This window comes from Gordionus sp. m RMFG-2023, chromosome 1 (genome assembly GCF_954871325.1).
Source record: "Gordionus sp. m RMFG-2023 chromosome 1, tfGorSpeb1-WG-v2, whole genome shotgun sequence".
NCBI classification, from domain to species: Eukaryota; Metazoa; Nematomorpha; class Gordioida; order Chordodea; family Parachordodidae; genus Gordionus; species Gordionus sp. m RMFG-2023.
Genome location: NC_088775.1, coordinates 88,176,676 through 88,194,970, shown reverse-complemented (window position 1 = coordinate 88,194,970; position 18,295 = coordinate 88,176,676). Strand labels below are relative to the sequence as shown.

At 26.7% G+C, this 18,295-nt stretch overlaps 1 protein-coding gene across 1 annotated transcript; it reads right to left on the bottom strand.

Moving 5' to 3' along the window:
• Positions 1-6,242: 6,242 nt before the first annotated feature.
• LOC135931447 (tRNA pseudouridine synthase Pus10-like) lies at positions 6,243-10,801 on the bottom strand. The gene is made up of 6 exons (XM_065468565.1): positions 10,722-10,801; positions 10,596-10,679; positions 10,466-10,552; positions 7,157-8,367; positions 6,946-7,044; positions 6,243-6,423 (listed from the first exon to the last, which is right to left on the bottom strand). The coding sequence occupies exons 1-6, from the start codon at positions 10,794-10,796 to the stop codon at positions 6,285-6,287; spliced, it is 1,695 nt and encodes a 564-aa protein (XP_065324637.1). The 5' UTR covers positions 10,797-10,801; the 3' UTR covers positions 6,243-6,284.
• Between the last annotated feature and the right edge of the window lie 7,494 nt (positions 10,802-18,295).

Below are 18,295 nucleotides of genomic sequence, written 5' to 3'. Positions count from 1 at the left end.
GAGATCCCTTCCAGTCTCTAAAATATTTAGGGTTTTTGTTTTAGGGAAGTTAATTAGAATAATCGTGAACCAATCAAATTGACATGTCCCTTCTTGCCAAACTCTGGTAAAAAATGGGAAGAGGATCTTCACACACAACATTGAATTAATCTTCAAGTGCTTACTATGTATATTATGCTTGCTACAATCCTTGTGAATTTTATTATTTACAATCATTTTTCTTTTAATAGGAAGGAGCAGTCTATCTGTATTTATATTTATCGTAGTGGATGATAATTATGAGTGAATGGCGATGGGGCCTCGATACTAGATAAATGTGTTGATTTAAAAGGCCAAAATTTAGAGGTAGAAGGTTGACATAGTTGGGGGGGGTTGTAAGATAGCAGAGTAGGACAATAAGAAGAAGGTGGTAGTGTGAAGTCAGTTGATATGTCATTTGAAATAGGGAAGTTTCTTGTAAAATTTGGTAATATGAGATGTCTAAATTTTTATCTACTTATCCGAATCTCTAATCACTTTGTTATCTTGGATAAGTCTAGAATATTGCTCTTTTTTGAAGAAGGCAGAATATTATTTAAACGCTCTGTAAATGTCATTTACATTGAAGGATTTCCACATTTCCATAACCCGTTTCTCAATATATTTACTATTGTCTCTAAGGAGCTTATGACTAATATCGTCGAGAATATACTTGGCTCTTTCCATCTTATAACACCCCGTCCCATAAGGCTAGCGACAAGATTTCGTGCTTAAGCTGAGATCCAATCGGGTAATCTACCTTAGGCGGGCAAAGAGTTAGTGGCAGATTCAATGAAAACATCACGCGTATTTTCCCAAAGTCTGTTAGAGGTTAAGGTTTCTACTTAATCAATAAAACTTTGGAACTTTTCTCTAATTTGTTTTACTGATTCATCCTTTTTATTTTGATCCCCCGGACCTCAATATCAATCTTAACGCGCTTTTCATTTTTTTCCTTTCTATTTCTTTTCTTTCTCTTATACCAGAATTTTGTATCAATCTTCATACAACAAATACGGAGTTTGTGGTCTGAATTAAACATAACTTGGTGGATTACTTTAATATTGTTTATCCAACCAATTGTCGTTCTAAAACAAAAGAAATAGTCAGTTTGAGGCCATGTATTATAAAATTGGCTATCAAGTAAATATTTCTCTTGGATCGGCGTGTTCGAAGAAAGTATTTGCGTATTTCGACATATTTCTAAATGTTGTTTACCCCCTGCATCGAAGATAGTTTGCTGGCATATATACATTTACAATATTTTACACCTTGCTAGTTTAATGCTAAATAACCTGTTATTTAGAGCCTCGAACTTTGAAATATAACCTGCTAGATTATTCATAACAAATATACATTTTTCTATCTCTCCCGAATTAAATAAATGGTAACCCTTACAGTATAGTTTATTAGAATCGGTCCAATGAGTTTCTTGAACACAAGGTAATCCACCTCAAGGATGTCTAAAAAAATTCTTAGTTGCGCGAATTTGTTATCTCAAGGATCTACCAGTAAAGTCAGTGGCCCCTACCCTTTCTGAGCGAATGAAGCAGAATACCCCCATGAAGAGTACCCCCTTGAAAAGAGTAATAATTACATGCCCCATTTTGGCCATCTTATAAATATTTACAAACTTCAACATTTCTTCGAAAAATTGACTTGAATTTAAATTGTAAAATTCACAGATATCCTCGATATCTTTTTAATAATTGATTTTTCTGCCATTCCCTTTGGCGTTAAAAATGATGTTTGATGCAAAAATTTCATCGAATCATCCTTAAATCTTTCGTTAATCTGCAAACACACCTATTTTAAAGCTAAAAAAATATCTATATTTAATGATGAAAGTATATATACCTCTCCTTTTTGGAATATAATGTTTGAAGTCTAGAACTTTCAAAATCAGAAGGTAGATTTCTCTCATTCATAAAATCTTGTGCCTTTGAAAAAACATCCAAAAATTCGGTGTTAATATCTATTAGATTAAAAATAATAAAGACAATAATTTATATTATACTTCTCAAATTAATCAAGCAATCTTTTGCCAATTGAATTTGATTTATTGCAAACCCTATATCCTTCAAAATGGTTATCAATTTTGTACAAGCCAAACTTGTTATCAACAATATTTTATCCAAAACACAAAGTGATAAGATAAAATCAAATTTTTCTACTAAATAGCACTAGCCATAGTGGAAGTGGCAGGATCTTCAGAATCCTTTAAATTTGTTAAAGTTGCCCTCAAGGCATCATAAAGTAATAAAATATTTACAATAGCTTTATATGACGATAGCCAGCTTCTAAATAAAAAACATTTATAATCTAAATAAATAAGGTACTCTTACAGTACCGAGTGGTATTCTTGATGCGTAGAAATCGTTGCAATTTTTTCAGATCATTACACTGACATTTTTGTACCTCATATCTTTTTACACCATTAAAATAGATATAAATCTCATCTAGTATTCCTAGAACCTTTCGAAGTTCTTTAATTGATTGGCATAATTGAACAATGATTAAATTTAATCGATGAAAATAACACCAAATAAAAGCTGCCTTTGGCGCCTCTGCTCTAATCAAGGCCTGCACACGATTAATTCTTCCACTCATGTTTGAGACGCCATCATAACTTTGCCCAACTAGAAATTCAAGGGGTAAATTTATCGAGACACCCGTACAAAATATGTCAATCTCTTTCAACAGGCTTCGGCGTCTCACTATTTTCAACATAATTTACTATCAAAGCTATTAAAGCACCTGTTAAATGTAATCTCATCTTGAATTTTTTTTTAATAACCATATTTTTCATGGTTTCAATGAGAATATTTATGTTATTATATGATAATAGATTTGAATATAATTTCGTTTTTAATCCCTTTTTCTTTCTTCATTTTGTTGTATATACATTTTTAGTACAGGTTCAGAATCTGCAATAAGCTTAATAAGGGCCATCATATTGACTTCTTGTTGCCTGTTTCCCCAAAAGGCTTGGTTACGAGATATTAAATAATCTAAGCATCTAAATATAATTCTTATGATAGAACGGTTATTATCTACACATTCTTTCTGGGGTGTTATAAATTTTAATATCGAATTTTTATTGTGAAAAAGTCTTCCATAATGCCATCATATGTGCCTGTGAAGATTCTTGCAGAATAATATCACTAATATTCTGCCATTTATCTAGACCTTCACATGTCCATTTTGAATTTGTGTGTAGACCTCCAAATAAGAGACATGTTAAGCAAAAAACTTTATTCATTTTAATACTATAAGTAATCCAATTTCTAATCATCTTTTATATTATGCGATTTGCAATTTTTAATTAGGCATTTGTATTTTTTTTGGTTAATATTTTTAGGCATATTTTCAAATTGGAAAAATAATTTGTGACAAGAAATCTCGGATAACAACCTAATTTTTTAAACATCGACCAAAGTTTCCGTCAATATATATTAAATTAAATATTAATTTGTGGGGGGGGGGGGGTCTTATTATTACATTTATAAACCAGAAATCACTTGATCATGATGGATGTAACAAAACAGTAAAAGAATTAAATAAGAAAATTTAAAAAAAAGTACCCCCACTTAAAAAAAAGTACCCCCACTCAAATTTACTGAAGCAGTTGCTTCGGACCCCCCCCCCTGGTGTAGGGGCCACTGAGTAAAGTTATCCATTTTATTTATAGTTACTTATTTATTTACCAATTATAATAGCAAAATTTCTGAGATATTTGATAAACATTCTACAAAAGAAATGAATTATTTACGACTGTAATAAACATTTCTACAAAAGGAAAAGAAAAACATAATCTTTTTCTAGAAAAAAAAATTCCTGTCTTTTTTTTTAAAATCATGTCTAATCTTTATGTTATTTCTAAGAATTAATAATTCTTTTATTGTTTATAAATTATATTTATAGAATGTTTAATGTTAATTCTACAAGTTATAATATAAGATATGACAAGCACTACGTGTAACTAAGTCTATTTAATTTTTATATATATTAGATAATATATTATACAAATTACGATAGATTATAACACAAGTGCTACATAGATAATAATTTCTAACTATAATATCTTTTCAACTCTATATTATACGAATCGAAGGAAAATTAGTCAAAATAATAAATAAAATAATTAACTAAAACATCAAAATTGTTAATAATAAATAACTATTATAATAAGTCGGGATAATAAATAAACTTATAAATAATAATAAATTAGATAATAAATAATATTAAATAAAATTGAAGATAAATAGAGGATCAAAAATATGATAATATATTTAATTTGAATAAAGGATCAAAAATAGATTATAATCAAATAGTAATAAATAAATCGAAAATGAATATTTAAATGATCAAAAATATAGAATATTTAATTTAATAATTCCCAATATAGATTATAATATTTAATTTAATAAGGAACTAAAATAGATTTTGGCAATATATATAAATCAAATAGTGATATTGTTTAAAGGTGGTATATCAGTAAAAGGAGTCACATGTAAGGCATTGTGGTAATTAAAATGGTAAATGTAGAATACCAATAAACACCTAATTTGTATATTAATAAGTTAATCATGGTATATGAAAACATCTGACTCTAAGAAATGTAAAACTGATTTATGTGAAGACTCAATTCTAATACTTATCAAAAAATATTAATTGTATATAAGATTATTTTTATTTTAATGCTGAAATATTATTTTCTAATTTATGTAATCCATTTTTTGTTATAATTACATATTTTAATAAAAAATTTTGAGTTATTTCGTTACCATTTGCCTATATTTTTAGCATTACCTTAATTAAAACATGTTTTCAAGCCTTTTGAATACATTTTTCGGACAGGGTTTTTTAAATTTTATCTTTGGTTTTTACACCTTTCTCCTCTCTACAAAATAAGCTTTCCAGTCTTCTATAAATATAATATAAATTTAGTTCATTTTAAAACCATTTTCAACCCCCTTTTTAGTTCTTACATCAGGGCTTTTATCGTTTATTTTCATCATTATTTTTTTTACCAGTTACCTCTCTTTTGTTATGGATATAGCTAGCCCATTTCCGTTGATGTATCCATAAAAGGAAGAAGTCGGTACTATTATATTTTCCCTAAATTCAACCATAGATTTTTGATCTATCAGTTTGTCATCAAATCATTCTGTTTTCAGTGGTGTTTTATTTTTGTGGTATAGACCATTGTTGTATGTTATGCAAAAATATGAATTAAAAAAATTTACTGTAAAAGAGACACATATATGATTTGACAGGAGCTAACTAATACAACTCTTTTCAAACATGTGACAGCTAATAGCATTTGTATTTTAAGCATATCACTTAAGTAACGAAACTGATTCACTAGCTCAATTATGTTATAATTAAAAAACATTGTTTATTGGAGTAGCGTCATTATTATTTTTTTGTCGAATAAAGTTGATACCTTGCCCTTAATCCCTGAATATCTGTTTATAAATCCAAATTTAGTCTGTGTAAAACTATTGTATTGCCCACTACTTTTTTTGAACAAGGTATATCTCCAATGAGATTGTCTTTTAAATAATTTGCTATAGGTTTCAAAAGAAAATTTAAAAATGTTATTTTTAATCTAAATTGATGTATTTCAAATTTATTTAAAAATTTCATAATTAGTTTTATATAGTTTTTAGGACTCCATATTTTGGATATACAGGTCTGATATATATTTTAAAAAGAGTAGCTATTAAAGTTAGAAATTTGCAAAACGGTCTTGCCCATATCTGGCTCTTAATATATTTTATATAAAATATGGGTCAGGTTTAAATTTTTAAATATAATATTCAATTTTGTGAAATAAATTGATATATTTTAAAAATTTTGTAAGAAACAACAAGGCTCCTATACTTCTTATTTAGAATCTTATTTTTACAATTAAAATTTTCGTAATATAAATTTGGGCAAGGCAGACAAATATTTTTTATTTTAATTTCTGGCTGGACTTTTCGGAAAAAATTCGTTCAGAATTGCGCCTCAAAAAAATTCAGGCCAGGCCAGGTTTGAAAAATTTGGCCTGATGTGGATCACTAATTAAAGGATATAAATAATGCCAGTATTATACAGAAAAAAAAATATATTTCTACACAAACTAGATATAATAAATCTTTTTATCAGATATATATATATATATATACACATTTACATATCAAAGCAACAATTGTTTTTTAAACTGAGTATATACTTTAATGTAAATTAACAAATTGATTTATTAATAGCCTATATGATCAAGATGATAGAGAAGGTGGCCAATTCAAATGAATCTGGGTAACATCTAATTCCAAAATATGTATTTGCTGACCAAATATTGAGGTTAGGCTTGGTTTGGTTCTACCAAAATCCCCATGAATAAACTCTTTGACATAACTATATTATTATTATTTTTTAAACCAGAGAATATATTGAGCTGGAAATTAAGATAATATTAAGGATTAATATGAGACTAACCGAATTTTACATTAATTTTTTTTATAAAAAGATTTTAAGAGAACCTTAAAAAGTATTTTAAAGTATGGGCAACTTTGGGAGATTGGGGACCAAAGTTATTGTATGACTTACTGGGTTGTTATTTCAGTGTGAATAGGAATCACAGAAAAGGTGAAGTGGGGGAGGGGGGTGGTAAATATTGTAATTAATAATTAGATGTATCATACCACTTTTGGCCGATACCAGTAATACCCGATAGATTTTTTAAAATGGAGTATACATTTTTTTTTAAATTTATAAATGTTAGTTAATATTTATAATATTGATCACTGGTATTGGTTAAAATTGAAAGCATAGATATTAGTCAATCTCTGCTACAAATGTTAAAACTCACGATAAGTTTTATTAGATTAGATCTCAAAGAGTTAAGAATTAAAAAAAAATTAAATTAAAACAATTTACAATCCTGCTTGGCATATTAGGTCCAATATAAAATATTGAGGATGGATGAACTGAGCATCGAGTTGATACAAAGATTTTGGCCTGTTAAGCAATGATCTCCTAAGTTATTGTAGAAGAAGAAGAAAAAAATATATATACATTATTCTTTATTTGTTAAAATTCAATAAATTTTGGTTATGAAAGAAAAAAAATATATATATTTAAAAAAAACCTATGTAAAACGCGCAATGGGGTTTTCTGATAAACAATTAGTAGCGGATTTTTATCAGAGACTTTTATATTCAAATCAAAACTCGCTCCATTTTTATTCGCTTGGTCATCTACTTTCGTATCTTCATTTGTGCAAACACCGTTAATATGATCATCTTGTAAACCTTGGCTATTCGGATCTCGTTTCGGGGTACACTGAAATGCGAATTTCGAAAAATATTCCGTAAATAATTTATTGTATTCATTGCAATTTTCTTGCAAATTATCAGAATCGCGGAATGGACTAAAGAGGGGAGTGGAAGTGAAGCATAGCGCCTTGTAGGATTTAGATTTCGTGGTTTCGCCTTGCTTTAAAAATAGCTTCACGTCTTCTTTACTAACCATTTGCATGTCCTTGATGGATATCAATCGGGAGGTGTCGATCATAAGGTCAGCTGTCGTAAGATTAGGTCCTTCGCTTAGCTTGAATCTATGATTCAAAGAGGAATACGATGAAGGAGTAGAGGGTTGAATTTTGATTACTCTAAAGGCATTTACGTCGGTCTCCACCTGTCTCAAAATATTGTCAGTAATGTCACTCGGGCCAGTAAAGATTTTATGCGGGGAAGATCTACAATCGTTTATTTCAAGGCAAAAAGGCCTGCCTTCTCCCAGGCAACGAACGTCAACGTCTTCTCTACCTGAAGCCGAAAAGGTTATTGCCTGAGAGGCACAAGGGCAATGTGGAAGAATCAGTGTTGTAACAGCATTCTTTATGATCTCCTCGAGTGAAATTGGTTCTAAACCGTTGGTTTGCACCGGATTGTTGTTTATAAGCCATGGGGTCTGACTCAACCGTCGACTGTATTTGTTATACCTTCCGGCTAAAAAAATAGGGTTTCGTTTGAAAAAGACTGACGTTTTAAGTTTAGCCAAATCTAACCCTCGATTAGCGTTGTAAGGTGGTACATCTTTGATGGCGTGGGTGACCTCTTTAAGCAAGGGGGTCATATTACACGATTCCGTTACGTAGGAAACATTGATGGAAAAATCGCTATTCGTCTTGAAGGGCACATTTAGATGGGCGGATAATTTGTCGATCACTAGTATTTTCCATATGTCTTTAACCGTGAATAAAAAAGTTTCGTAAATATTTTTCACTGGACGGTGAGAATCTTTCTTTGGGGTGGACAATACTTGAGAATCGATATTGTACTCATGTCTGATGATCTCCTACATTATTTTCAATAAATGGTATTAATTAATATAAAACCTAGATAAAAGTATTTACGGTAAAGTGTCTTATATAGGGCGTCTTTAAAAAAAATCTTTCATACCATAACCCTCCTTATTACTATTGATATTCGCTATCAAAAATCTTTTAGCCGTTTTTGGAATTGGCGCCCAACTACATAGGCCTGTGCCGATATTAAATATCAGATCAAGATCGATATTGATTTATTAAATTCTGGATTGGGCCGATATTATCAAATAAAACTGAGCCGTTTTTTTATGGTTGTAAAAATATGATATTTTTTTTCTAAATACATATACTTTTCTAATAACAATAAAAGAAAAAATGTCAAAATTCGATTTTTTTGAATCATATTATTTGCAATGCTGTTAAAGTAGACATTAAAAGTAGCATGCTATAATATTTTAAGTCGTGATCGTGCTGCTAGTTTTATAAAAAAAACATTTTTGAGTAGATAGAACTAAAAAAAATAGCTACTTATAGTTACTACTTAAAAAAAATTTAATCGATATTTTATAAAAGATGGAATATATAACTAATTTTTATTATTTTATTTATATTTTGAATAAAAATGGATATATTTTTTATATATCAAATTTATTTAAATCCTTTCATTCATTTTAAATTTTGGAATATGACAACTATATTAATAATCATATATATATTTAATTTAGAAATTTTGTTCAGGATAAAAGAAGCCGAAAATATTTAAATTTGATTTTAACTAATATTAGGAGCATTTTACGTTTACTTTTTTAAAGTAATTTGGACATGGTTTAAAGCTAGAGATGAACATAACAATTAAGCATAAACTAATCCACATATTAGTTCAGGAATGTTTCAACTCAGCCATTTTTAAAAAAAAATTACCTGACAAAATGAGAACACAAATTTTAAAAAATTTTCAATGATATTCCCTATATGGATGATAAAAATAATATGATTTATTTGAGATCAACCATATCATATCTTACAATATTTAAAGTTCCCTCTTTTAAAATCATTCTTCATAATATAGGTGTAGATGGGGGGGGGGCAAGGTCTCCATTCAGAAATTTGCCTGTTTTTGCAACTATCATTTTAAGTTAAAAATGTTCCCCTAAATATATATAATATATCTTTATAAACAATAATTTGAAAGAAAAATTATGTAAAAGTTTATGATTTTTTAAAAATTATGACTATAATTCAAATTTTTAAGAGGTGAAATATGAACCTACCTTGCTTTAGTTTATAATTATTTATCTATTATCCAACCAAATTAATAATAAGATAGATTCTTTCATTTTTATATTTCAAAATTAAATTCTAATATTTTAATAAAAATTTTAATTAAATCGATGCCTTGATGATATAAATATATTTTCAAATAAATTGCAACTTTAGATTGATAAACATGCTTTAGATAAATATCAGTTAATTAAACCAATATATTTATTTATTTGAGCAGTCAAATACTCCTTTGATAAATTGACCCAACAATTGAGCAACTTGTTAACACTGATATTTTCTATACAAGAAAAATTAATTACTAAGAATAAAAAAAATAAAATTTGTTCATTGCTAAGGCAATATTTGGTGCATTATTTATCATGAATTTGTGTATTTTTTTAATTTGCCAAAAGTTAATGGTTTCATTTAAAATGGGCAATGTTTATGGTTGAGTGTAACTTACTATACAAATTATTTTTAAATGTCACATTTTTATCCAATATTTTTTAATAATTTGAATTTTTTCAAATTAATAGAATGAATTCCTTTTATGAAGTGTTAAAAAATATAAAATAAACATAAAATAACCAAAGACAATGGTCCAGATCCCTCTTTTTAAATATTAATCTAATAGAATTTAATATCTGCATAGCATAATTATTTTATAAAATTTATATCATTAAAGGTACCAATTATGAATTATTATGCTTAAAAAACAATTACTATTTTAAACCAAGTATAAAAGCAATTTTGAAAATTTGTTTGATTAATTTTAAATCAATTTATTTCAATATTATTTATCTATATAAAATATACATTTGATATAGATATGATTCAAAAAATTAAGTAATAAAAATGAATAACCTCAAGTTTCAAAAGTATCAAAGGTAATGAAAGATTCAATGCATAATCGTCTATTTCATAATTTTCATTTTTAAGATTTGTTATGATCTATCAATAATTGTTAATATATTTCCATAAATCTTATAAACACTTTTTCAACAATTATCTCGATTGAAGCACTTGATAACACATTTAAACAAGATATACAAAATGTAATTATATTATCATCGCTTTTCTATATAATAATATAAATTTTTATAAAGATGTTCTATCAAACTCGATTTAAATATTTTATTTCATCATATTCTTTCTCCCACTTCAATTTACAACTACCACAAAAAAATCTTTCCATAACGAACCGAACTACATAATGGTCACGTTTTGCGGTGCCGCCAGCAACATGGGAGGTTTATATAAGGGAGCGATCGTAAAATTTGAAGATCTTTTATTTATAAAAAAATTTGAGCAACGATCTTAAAAGATCTAGATCTTTGAAGATCGTAAAATTTGAAGATCTTTTATTTTTTAAAAATTTTGTGAAACGATCTTCAAAGATCTTCATGATATTTATTTTTTTACCCCTGTATTAAAAGCCCAGATGTTTTTCAATTTTATTAATATAATATTTCTTTTATGTTTTATACCTCTCCTCCTGCCTTGATGAAAATTGAAAAACATCTGGGCTTTAATAAAGGGGTAAAAAAATAAATATCATGAAGATCTTCGAAGATCGTTACACAAAATTTTTAAAAAATAAAAGATCTTCAAATTTTACGATCTTCAAAGATCTTGCTCAAATTTTTGAGCTAGATCTCGCTCAAAAATCTTCAAAGAAGATCTTTTGTACAACTCTGTAAGGGAGCACAAGATTTAATTTTAAAAGAGGAGATCCCTAAGACAATTTAAATTTGGTGCCAGTTGGCATAAAAGTTTGATCCTCTCCCCGTCTCCCGATTCTATACATCATACATTAATTATTAAAGGTAATACAAATTTATTAGACAAATCAAGAGAGTCAACACAAAATATAAAACTGAAAATTTTGAATCTAGGTGCAAAAGATTTATCATAGAATTTATGCAAAAAGTCATTTAATTCAAATAAACGAAATCAATTTGTAAATTAAAGTCTCCAGTCCAATTTGATCATTAATTATAATAAAAAAACTATTATAGAAAAGGATCAAAGATTTATGTCCATCCTACAGATTGGAGAAAAAATGAAACAAAATAATAATATTTGTATATATTTTTCAAAAGTCACTTTTCACATATTTTTAACTCTATTTGTATATTTCATAATTAATCCCATTTGTTGTCTTTAAACTGTTAACCATACTTTATCACCGATCTATCGTTTATAGCAGGCTTTATGACTTTCTCCAATGTATTGACGCGTATTTTTGTTGGTTTAAGTAAATCCCAAGTGGTTCTTGTCGTTCATTGGAACACGCCCAATGTTGCAACGGGCATTCCGTCTAGCAAAATGTTATTCCCATACACGACAAAAACACTTGGGATTTATTTATACCAACAAAAATAAGTGTCAATCTATTAAAGAAAGTCATATCGCCTGCTAGAACGCTATGCTGGAACGATAGAAGTGATAATGTATGATTTAAAACGTTCTAAGACAACAAATGTGGTAAAAGCGTGATCCCAGACAGAGAAGGCAACTTGACTTATAGAATAAACGCATAAGAAGACATTTGGATCAGATAAAAAAAATAGATCCTTGAATAAAGTCCCGAAAGCAAGTATTAATGTTTATAATACACCGACGCCATCAGCAACAGATAGGCAAGATAGACGTCCTATCACGTTTATCTACAGAAAAGAAAGAGGCAAAATTGAAGAACTAATGGGACCAGCTCTAGGTAACGCTGATCAATCAGAATCAAACAAATACCTAAGCATTTAGAAAATTTTATCAAGAACGTCAATGGCGTGTCCAAAAGAAAACCTAGGCGGGAAATATGTTCCATTTGCAGTAAAGTTACCTATTACTTTACAGATTGATTTTTTTATTATTTTTTTTAAATTTTACATTATAATATTAACCAATATCTTTTGTTAACACTTTTAACCATTAACTTAAAATTGTTAACTTTGATAAATGATTGTTTTATTATTTTATATTAACAAATATAAATATCATATATAAAGGAAAATTAATTTGAGAAATGCATGGTATTTTAAAACGTACAATGTAATTCATCATTAAACAAATGCTTATTTTTTTGAAGAAAAGATATTGAAACTAAATAAAATGATTAGAGCAAAAACATGAAAATTATTAGATATTTAATCCATTTACATTCTCACTTTTACTTTGAATATCTATATTCTTATAGACTTAATAATATTTAAATTTTTGCAACTCTTTTACCTTTACTTTTATATTTTTACAATATATATAACAATGGCACATAATGTTTTTTTTATACATCTTCTCTAGTGTATCTTTAAAAAATATTGTTTTATTTGTAAATTAATTTTAACCTCTATAACTAAAAAATTTCATGAAAAAAAGGTACTTCATTTATTGCAAATTAATTTGTGTACATAATTATTTTTATTCAAATGCAAGATATTAAATTTGAGCTTAGTTAGAGAATTACAGGTAAATGAATTGAAGATAATTGTATTTTTTTTAGTTATGAATTCAATTTGATAACTTAATCTAAATATCTATTTTGGGGTTAAGTAAGTATATTAAATTTCCCAAGTTAATCTTCTTAAAATAAATAATCGGATGATTATTATAAATCAAATTTACGTATATTATCAAGAAAAAGTTTCAGCAAAAATATAATTTCGGAAAAATTACAATTAGGATAGACATGTCAATTAAAGCTTACCCTTTTCCAATGTACCGAATAATATATAAATAACAAATCATATTAATTTTAATTTGTATTTAAACAGTAACGAGTTATTTCGGTCGTTATATTTTGAAAAAAATTAAACTAATTAAAGTGTTTGCGCATTTTATCAAATTCGAAAATAACTAGTAATATAGTTTTTTTTCAAAATTATCTCCAAATAAATCTAACTAGTATTAACAACATTAATTAATTTAAAAAATTTACATAGTTCTAATATTATCTTAATTAAGGTTGCGCCCTAGCACGACCTAGGCCGGGGTTGGTGTAGCATGGGAATGACAAATGGCGCGAAATCAGAAATTGCCATGAATGACAAATAGTGGTGAGTAACAAAAGGCGATAGATCATCAATTATGAGATAGATTTTTAATAAAATATAATGGTATGAGCCGATCAGCTGGAATGAAGGGAAGAATAATTTGGGAGCGAAGAAATGGTCAGCTTAAATAAAATAGGATTCAGAATATATATTTAATTTTATTTAAATTATAAATATATAATACTATGTATTGTTATCTCGATCTGATTGTAATTAAATATACAAAATAATCAAAATGGATAAAAAGGAATATTGCTCGAGGTGTTGGAAAACTTTTAAAAAAGCTTGGTTCCTCTTTAATTCATTCATTACCACAAAATTTACGATTTAAAATTGTTTAAGTCCTCTGATTGTGGGTATTCATCGGAACATTTGACCAGAAGAAAAATCCAATTCTTTGAAGGGTTTGGGTGGGTTGATATTGAGGATTTATTAATCCAGATAATATATCTAATGGTGAATAAAGCTAAGGGACTAGTTCACTGATCAACACATTTGTTAAAAGCCTTGAAGATATGAAGGCGACAATAGAATGATAAATAAGGGACCGAATTCCAAGACCATCTGATTTGGATAGGAGTCAACTGGATTCAAGATAAAGAAGGGAATATTTTATGCTGATAATTTCCTCCAAATTTGTTTGATCTGAGCCTTGTGATTGACTAAAAATCTGTCCATATAAAAACAGGGACAAATCAAAAATCATGGATTAATTTAGGTATATGGATGGAATTTTTATTTAGAAGAATACATGGTTAGGAGATAATTTTGATAGCAGATCTTTGAGACAAAGGAGGATATTTAGTATATTGTTTTTTAAAAAAGTCTGTTAGGACCGTTAATTAGGGAGCCTAAATGAATTAGATTTTTTGTTAAAATAGAAATCGTGTAACTCTAAAGAAATATTTGAATTTCCCACTTTAACAAGATTCAAGTATTAAGAAATCTTTCCTCAAATATTTTAGAAACTTTTTGTAATTCGTCGAAATCGCTTGCTAATGTACCATCATCTCAAATATTCTGGCCAGGGTAAACTTTTTCTTTTATTCTGTTGATGATTTTGTTGATACCTATGCAAAAGAAAGCAGGGCCTTATAGATCATCATGTTAAATTCTTTGTTGAGATTCAATATAATCTTTTAGCCCATTTCAAATATTCTTAATAACTATTTGATATAATCAAATGTAATTGTAAATTTAAAAGAATAGTTATTTAAAATCTAGAAAAGTATTTTTTTTGGATAAGGTTGGGTTAATTTATACAGGGGGGAGTAATAATTTTTTATATATTGAATTTTTTTTTTAAACATTAAACTAATCACCATTTAAAATTTAGTATATTACAATATTTAAAAAAAATTAAAATTTAAAACACAAATAAAGAATATTTGAAAATACAAAAATATTTAAAGAGCGAATGCGAATATGATATTGTTAAAAAAATATCATAGTTATATAAACCTGTATGTAAATGGCGGTAAAATATAGAATTAAACATTATATCATGATTTAAAAAATTAATCAAAAATCGTTTCGGAATAAAAATTTAAATCTTCTTTGCGATTATGCTAAATATGGTTTAGGCCACTCTGGTATTTCTCCAAGAGCACTCATAATATTTTCTTCTAGATCCAAAAATTCTGTAATCGCTAAATCTGTCGGGTATTATTTTGAGTTTCTTTCTTCTTGTAGAAGAAAGAGTCTTAGAAATAATTTTATTGAGCAAATTCCATTTCTTTGGATATCTGAAATCTTCATACACTCTAAAAATTTTGCTTAATCAGACTTATTAGGCAATATAAATTAGATAGAATAGTTTTGTGATAAAATTTTCTTATATCCAAACATTAGAAGGCTTACATGTTAGTGATAAATTATACTTTAAATTTTCATGGGTTAAAATTACATTAGGGAAGATATTTAAATTAATTATAACTATTTTGTTAATATTAAAATAGATATCCTATTTAAAATAGAATATTCTGCTATTTACAATTTGTATTATATTTTTCCCAAAATTTTTGCAAAGTGGGGAATCCCCTCTCCCCTGGATACGCGCCTGATTTGATGTATTGAATTTCTCTCCTCATAAAAATAACCAAAAAGATTCTTATTTTATTTATTATTTTATTGAAGGCAAAATTTAATTATATAAAAAATTTTAATAAATTGAATAATTTTCACAATATGAATGATATTTAACTATCCCTACGATGCATAAAAATTCCTGGAAAGTGTCTGGCTTTTTGAACAATATATTTTTCCCATATTAATCATTTTACATATACGTAATTAATTCTACTGTCACTTCACATAAATTAAATAAATTTAATGGGTTTGATATTTTATTAAATGGACACTCAAGGTAGATAGCTCTTTCTGAAAATCATTTGGTAATGTTTGCCATGGAGTGTTACAAAAAAATGTCATGATTAGATTCCAAAATCAAGTTCACGATAGCTTAGATTATGAATCATTAGTAAGTAGATACTATACCATCAGAAATAATATTTTTGAAAATTCTGAAATTTTGATAGAGAAAACTAATCATTTTAGTTTGAAATAAATATTAAAAAATTGGTATTAAATTTTCAAATTTACTAAAGCTCAATTTTATATCAATATAACTGTCTTTAATTAGATAATAATTCTTTTAAGATTGCATAAAATGAGTATTTTCTTCAATTGGTTTTTGATATACAACGATTATACTAGGCATTATATACTTTGATTGGAATTATGAATTTCCATTAATATAAGTTCGATGAACATTCCTAGCCTTTATAATATTTGGATTGGAAACTTACCTTTTTTTTGATCAATTTTTTTTCCATCTCTGCCATGAATTCTGTAGTAGAAATTTCTTTTTGTTTTAGGATCCAAGAATTGGGTAAAACCTTAAATATCCGATCACTTTGATATTGTACCGTATTATTTCTATTGCTTAGTGATTACACATTCATCGTTAAAATTAAAATTATCATCTGGAGTATTTATTAAAATATCTCTTTTAATTTTTTCTTGGATTTTCAATTTTTTATAGTAAGATATTTTTTTTTCTCCTCAATTAATAAATTTTTTATTTAAATACATAAAATATTAAAAGATTTCAACATATATATTACAATTAATGATTTATTAAATATTTATTAGGTATATTTAAAATTGACTAATGATTAACATTCATAAATCTGAGCAAGGCCCAACTTGAAATTTTGAATATTTTTTACTTAATCCAATAGTTATGCATAAAAAATATTTGAAAGGAAAAAAAATGCCGATTTAATTTATGATTATTTTCGGTTTTCTATTTAGGATTTTTGATATTTGATTTTATTTATGGCAATATTTAATATTATATAATTTTAAGGTCTACTATTAAGCTATATAAAGAAATTTAAATAACGCTTTTAGCTCAATTATATCGAATGATATATAAAATTATAAGGAGTGCATTTTGCTCAAAATTCCTCATTATTTCGACCTTTAGTTGTATCTCAGCCGCTGTTTGGAGTTGAATGCTATAATTTAATTTTTTTTTCTTAAATAATGGTAAATTTTTTAGAATAATCTGAGGGTTTCGGATTGAAGCTCATGCTGATATGTCATGGAGATCACTAAATATATTTACAAAAAAAAAAAAACTTATATTACATATTCTATATTTAAAAAAAAGATAATTTTGTTATAAATCAATATAAATTAAATTTTGGCGAACGTAGCCTAAATAAAAATCACCAAAAATTAAAATCTTAATCATTGAATAAATAAAGGAATAATATTAAAAAAGTTCGAGCCAAACGAGAGAAATATAAACTAATTTTTAAAATGATTAAATGAATTGATATCTATTTTAATAAGATGGCCAAATTTATGATTAATAGGCGAATATTTGATAAATTAAATCTTTTTTTAAAAAAAACTAATCATTTAAATAAATAAAGAAATCTAACATATAAAAGAAACTATCATTAATTGTGCACATATATACCACAATTTTGCAGTTTCTTTTTTCCTGTAGCACAAGAAGTCTCAGAAATAATTAAATTTAGCGATTTCTACCTATTTGCATACCTGAACATTTCATATACTCTATAAATTTTATCATTAATTATAAAATATAATTAAAAAAATTTCGTTGATAAAATTTCTTTATAACCATCATTGTTTAATGTTTAAAAATGTAAAAAAAAAAATTATGAGACAAAATTCTAATATACAAGGCATAAATATTTAATTTTATTTAATTTTAACTTTTTGCTAATATTTAGAATAGAAAATAATATATTCGAAATAAAATATTTTGAAATTAACAATTCACTAAATCCTTTTATTTTTCAAAAAATTCTTTCTATGGGGGGGGGGGGATTAGAGGAGGAAGATTTTTCCCATCTCCCATCCACGCTGGCTACGCGTCTGATTATAACAGGTATTGATAATAAATAAATTTTATATTCTTAAAAGATGATAGATATTGTTAAAATCATATTAAAATTTTATGATGCAATATTTTTATACATAGTAAATTATATATTAGAATAATAAATTACGTAATAAACAAATATTAGGATATTATTTTATTACTATTACGAAGTTGTTATGATTGCTAGCTTAAATTACATAATATTTTTATATTTTCTAAAAA

Coding starts and splice junctions, on each gene's coding strand:
- LOC135931447 (XM_065468565.1), bottom strand. CDS start 10,796: ATGGAAAGATTTTTTTGTGGTAGTTGTAAATTGAAGTGGGAGAAAGAA. Junction 10,553..10,595: donor TCGAGATAATTGTTGAAAAA/GTGTTTATAAGA, acceptor AATTATTGATAG/ATCATAACAAATCTTAAAAA. Junction 7,045..7,156: donor CCATTGCGCGTTTTACATAG/GTTTTTTTTAAA, acceptor ACAATAACTTAG/GAGATCATTGCTTAACAGGC.